The following is a 6,000-nucleotide window of genomic DNA, read 5'->3' as shown; positions in this document are numbered from 1 at the left end:
CAATGTAACTCCACAACAACTACACAAATGTCTCCACTAACATTCAGAAGCTCTTCCTGAGTCTCTCCGTAAGGCTGCACTCGCTACTGGTGATTCTGGGATTCTGGATGAGTGAGATTGGCCTGTTCTGTTATTGCCGGAGTTTCTGAAGCTTGTGTAAAGACTCCGCCCTCTTCTGAACGGAGGCGGAGCTAAAGCTCATTTGCATTTAAAGGGACACACACAAAAACGGCACGTTTTTGCTCACATGCAAAAAGGGGCAAATTTGACAAGCTATAATAAATGATCTGTTGGGTATTTTAAGATGAAATTTCACAGACGCATTCTGGGGACACCATAGATTTATATTACATCTTGTGAAAAGGGGCCTAATATGTAATCTTTAAAATAAACGCCACTTGGTTGATTTCATGTTGTAAACTGTGATGATATTCATACATGTGTGAGGCTTAGATTGCATTGATTCCTGCAGGGAGTTAGTTATTATAATCAGAAACATCATCAAATCTTCTGGGTCATGGACACATCTTTTCACTCTTTTACACACACATTCTTCTTCTCTCTGAGTGTGTCAGTGTAATGACTCTCTCCCGAGTCCGTCTCCACACACACACTGATGTTTTCCAGCAAAGACTCCTGGGAATAGAGATGAGCCGCTGCCGTCAGGTTTGGTTGAATCGTTACAGAAGTTGAGGAAAAACAGACGACGATTAACAATGAGCGTTCGGTTTCACATGTCAGTCGGATGGTGTAGGGATGCACTGATCCGGGTTCAGTGTCATGGAGAATTGAGTCTGGGAATAAATGTTGAAATGTAAAACTTGGATTTTCATGCAGATTTACATCATTGTAATCTTTTAAAGGGATATTTCAGGCAAACATTTAAATGCTGCTTTCGGTTACGCATCCTCATGGTATTTCAGACATTTATCTTGTGATGCATCTTGATATGCCTTTTTTTTGCCATTTAGTCCAGTAGTTGTGAGGTCATGCCATTTGGGGTCAGTATGATTTTTTTTTTTTTTTTTTTTTGCAAGACATATTTTTATTCAGCAGAGATGCATTAAATTGATCAAGACAGTAAAGACATTTGTAGTTTTACACAATTGTTCTATTTCAAATAAATGCTGTCTTTTCAACTTTCTATTTATCACACACACAAAAAAAAAATATATTTTTTATAATAATCATAAATGTTTCTTGAGCATCAAATCATCATATTAGACTGATTTGTGAAGGATCATGTGACACTGAAGACTGGAGTAATGATGCTGAAAATTCAGCTTTGATCACAGAAATAAATGATAGTTTACTATATATTCACATAGAAAACAGCTATTTTAAGTTGTAATAATATTTCACAATTTTTACTGTATTTTTAATCAAATAAAAGCAGCCTTGCTGAACCTCGGACTCTTTCAGAAACATTAAAAATCGCACTGACCCCAAACACTTGAGCAGTTGTATATATATATATATATACTGTACATGTTAGAGACACAATTCACTTGTAGCAGATGCAAGATTAGGATTATGATACGTTTTGGGTACTTAATAATGACATTAATGTGAGTCAATGATGACAATTCTCAGTTTTAGGGGTGAACCGTCCCTTTAAGGACAGAAATATCCCAAAAAGTGTCCGAGAGGAAAAGATAAAGAAAACAAAAACAAAATAAAAGTCTTTGTTGTATCACTGAAGACACAGCAGCACAAGGAGTGAATATAATCCAATCACACAAGCTTTTCATCCGTACCACTATCTCTCTCGAGTATCGTGTATTAACAGAGAGACACTGAGAGGAAAAGAAACTGCAGATGAAGAAACCAGAGGTCAGAGGAAAGGTCAGGGCAGATCTGCGATCTGATTGGTTGAACAGCTCTAAACGGTTTCCATGGCAAACAGTCTTCCAATCAAAGTATCAGTTTATATGAGCATCACACACACACACACATCAGCAATAGTATTATTGTTTTCTCCATAATAAATTACAGCCACAAAACATTCATTGAGAGCAGAAGGTCAGCTTGACATTCTCAACTTGTTTTCTTTTTTTTTAAACCATGCATTTACAGTATAAGGCATTAAAGCAACAGAGTCAACGACAGCATACAGTGACTTTCCATATCAATGACGCTCGAACACACCAACTAAAGAAGAAGCTATTCTTAAAGCAAAAGGCAAAATTTGGTGGACATTTGAGACGGCAGAATGGGACGAGTCAAACCAATCGATCTCTGCGACGTCGCTGTACCGTATCGATCGGCGGACGGACGAATGAAATAGATTTTCTGAGGTAGACAATACAGGCATATTTCATTCTCATCCTAAACTCTGCTTTAGTATAAAGTGACTCGTTTTGAATCTTTAAATTAAAAGGTCAGTTTTCATGCTTCAGAAACTCTCTCTCTCTCTCTCACACACACACACACACACACACACACCTACTGCAGGCAGTAAATCTAGTGTACTACTTTATATCTGCATAGCGGCCCGGTCCAAGTACACTTAAATGGCACCATCCATCTCTCCTCCTCCACAGTTCGGTTATTACCCATTTTAAGGGACTGAATGAAGTCTGCATCACTCTTCACATCTGTGGCTCTGCATGGATCTGCTATTTCAGTAATATCTGAAAATGTTCATGTTCAACGACTGATAATCCACCAAACCCAGCTGACTTCGTATGTTGAGACCACAATACCGCCACAGAAAGTCTAGACGAGGATGTTCAGGTTCATAAACGCATGATTCAGTGTGTGTTCACGTCCAGATTTCCACATTGTTCCTGATCTCACATGATCCCACTGCGCTGTGAATTATGGGTGACTCTTCCGGTTTGGGGAACTTCCATTCAACGAATCGTTTAAAAAATCATAAGGTTGCAAATAAAGCTGATCCGTCAGTTTGACCGGATGAACTGGCCATTTTCCAGTTTTTATTTTCAGACATCATGAGAATAACGTTACACTTGGTATGTTAAAGGATAATTCTGGAATTTAGCACTTTGAGTCTCTTTTCTGGTTTGTTCTGGATGAACTAGAGTGGTGGACACAGACATGTTGACGATGGGTCCCGTCTCGACTCTTTGACTCGTCTAGAGTCGCCTTTGACGGCTTCAGAGTGGCTGGCTATGGGCATGCTCAAACATGTCCTTAAAACTACCCTTAACGTTCGCTTTCACAACTGTGCAACTCACCGAGTGGTTAGTGGTGTTCGCTGATGATCAAAAACAAGTAGCGTAGCGAAATACAGTTTCTGTCGTGTTTTATTTGGCATTTTGTATTTCTGTTGGAGGACTCATTGCTGGTTGATATTACTGCACCTCGGAATCAAATATCGAGCGGAAGTTTATACGCGGTTGTGAAGTATCTGAAAAAATTGTTCCACTATAGCAAATAACACGGATTGAAATCTTACATTGCGCCGATATACTTGTTTTTAATCATCAACGAACACCACTAACCACTCGGTGAGGTGAACAGTTGTGAAAGCGAACGTTAAGGGTTGTTTAAGGACATGTTTGAGCCTGTAGCCAGCCACTCTGAAGCGGTCAAAGGCGACTCTAGACGAGTCAAAGAGTCGAGACAGGACACATCGTCAACATGTCTGTGTCCACCACTCTAGTTCATCCAGAACAAACCAGAAAAGAGACTCAAAGTGCTAAATACCGGAATTATCCTTTAACGTGACATGTTATAACAAGAATATCAACGGCAAGAGCTCTGTTCAGGCCCTGCTTTCTTTTCCTCGTGATTATTTAATTTTTTTCCTTTGCAATCCGCTGTAAAACATATACTGCACATCTGTGGTCCGTTCTCCCCATTTAATTACGATATATCCCTTTAATAATTCACTGGAATGCACGAAGAATCTCTCGTTATTCTCCTCAAATCCTCACGTCTCTTTTCGTGTTTGTTTTCACGGGAAAATATTTGAGCAATTTTTTGGGCCATTTTGTGTATATTTTGTATAAAATGGGCTTTTATGTACAGTATATTACATAAAGTTTGATTTTATGTATATTAGCCTATATATAAATACAAATAACCTCGCTTTTGGGGTTACTTATGGTCTGTTGAAAGTACCTTATTGATGCTTTAACACTTTATTAAATGTCCTTTTAATGTTCGATGTTAGAATAATGCGAGTAGAATAATGTCATGTCATTGTACCCAGTTTTTAAAAAGCGTATTATTGCGTTCATAAAGCGAGTCTGTCACTGATTGTTTACAGCATAACAGAAGTAACACCCATAATTCAGGCAGGAATAAGGTGGATATGAACGGCGACCTTTCAAAGTTCACGTCTTCTGGAGAATCGGTACGATAAACATCCAGATGTGAAAGTTTCACGATGGCGTTGAAGTTTCTGTAAAGTGTGGGTGCAGGTCTAAGACTAAAGATCCACGAATGTGAGCAAAACGAGAGAAAACTGGAAACACGAAGATGTTTTTCCTCCATACGGTCGATCTCGTGTGAGATAATCGGGATTCTCCGTGTTTGCCGTCGGGATCTCAGTAGCACTTTAGTTCGCTGACGGTCTTGCAGACGCTGAAGACGTTCATCAACGTCTGCTTGATCTATATGGAGATCTATAGATCCATCTGATCCACTATAGAGTCCGGATGGCCACGGGGTAAAGCAGAGACATGTGTTCGGCTCCTTTGATGGGAAGTTTCCGGCTGGAGTAGAAGTGGATGATCTCGGGAACGCTGTCGAACACACAACTGTTCTGACCCAACACGTACTTGTTGTCTTTGGTCCGGGACAGCTTCATGTGCATGAACCCTTGACTGCTCCTGTGAGGAACGAGACAGAAGAAGAGGCTTATTGACATGGGACATTTCATTTAATATTCAACAATATTATTGATCTCCGGCATTGACTCCATTATATGAGAACTGAACTGAGCTGGACGATGACATCATAGTTTTCTCCAGAGCGGCTGTATAATAGAAAGTTTATATATAGATATATATGAAGACTTCAGATGCAAAAGCCTCCAAGTGCCATCTGAAACTTCCTTCTAGAATGATCATTTTAATCAAGCTTGTATGTTTATGGTCAGTTATTTCACTTTAATGGCAATGAAAATGACCTATTAATCGTCATTAAAGTGAAATTACTGAACTTAAATATGCAAGCTTGATAAAAATACTAATTTTAGAAGAAAATTTCAGATGGCACTTAGAGGCTTTTGCATCTGAAGTCTTCATATATATATATATATATATATATATATATATATATATATATATATATATATATATATATATATATATATGAACTAAATTAATAACTTCTTTTACAACAAAAATGAAACATCACTGAACTTATTTAAGCTGGACTGTGAGGATATTTTCTTCTGGAAACAAACTTTGTTGCATTATTTTCCTGTTATCTCTGTAAAGCTGCTTTGAAACAATCTGTGTTGTAAAATGCACCATATAAATAAAGGTGACTTGACTTGATTGAAAGATAATAAAGGAGGAGAGCCAGAGAGATTGAGAGAGAGAGAGAGAGAGAGAGAGAGAGAGAGAGAGAGAGAGAGAGAGAGAGAGAGAGAGAGAGAGACCGAGAGAGAGAGAGCGAGAGCGAGAGCGAGAGAGACAGAGAGAGAGAGCAAGAGAGGTTAATGGGAAGAGGGGAAGAGAACAACATGTGATTAGTTGTCAGACTCATTGGTAAACGCGTCACGTGTGTCGGTGAGCTGTTGGACCCGCGGGCTTTAATGAACACGAGAGCCTTTTAAAGTCTGGCAGGATCACAGCGACTCTGAACACAAAGCAGATTAAAAGCCACGGACGGAGAGAACCGTCACACCGGTCTGACATACTCTGAGCTGTGGATGTAATGCTGTTTATTAGTAATACTGAATGTTACTCGTCCTTAAAGGATTAGTTCACTTTCAAAAAAATGTTTTGCTGATAATTTACTCCCCCCGATGTCATCCAAGATATCCATGTCTTTCTCTCTTCAGTCGAAAAGAAATGAAGG

The 6,000-nt window shown here is 39.0% G+C and overlaps 1 protein-coding gene across 3 annotated transcripts in view; it reads right to left on the bottom strand.

The window, feature by feature from the left end:
- Positions 1-1,955: 1,955 nt before the first annotated feature.
- The window catches only part of shf (Src homology 2 domain containing F), a 133,844-nt gene continuing 129,799 nt past the window's right edge, over positions 1,956-6,000 (bottom strand). For 2 of the 3 annotated variants that reach the window (XM_084409135.1, XM_084409134.1), the window contains exon 7: positions 3,773-4,802. In XM_084409135.1, coding sequence (XP_084265261.1) covers positions 4,616-4,802 — 187 coding nt within the window. In that variant the 3' untranslated portion in view covers positions 3,773-4,615. Of the gene's footprint in view, positions 4,803-6,000 lie in introns of all 3 variants that reach the window. The other variant, XM_084409136.1, reaches the window with a different exon arrangement.

The sequence above is a fragment of the Rutilus rutilus genome (genome assembly GCF_951802725.1).
Source record: "Rutilus rutilus genome assembly, chromosome: 5".
Classification (NCBI taxonomy): domain Eukaryota; kingdom Metazoa; phylum Chordata; class Actinopteri; order Cypriniformes; family Leuciscidae; genus Rutilus; species Rutilus rutilus.
The sequence above is the reverse complement of the archived record's forward strand: the minus strand, read 5'-3'. Positions and strand labels throughout refer to the sequence as shown.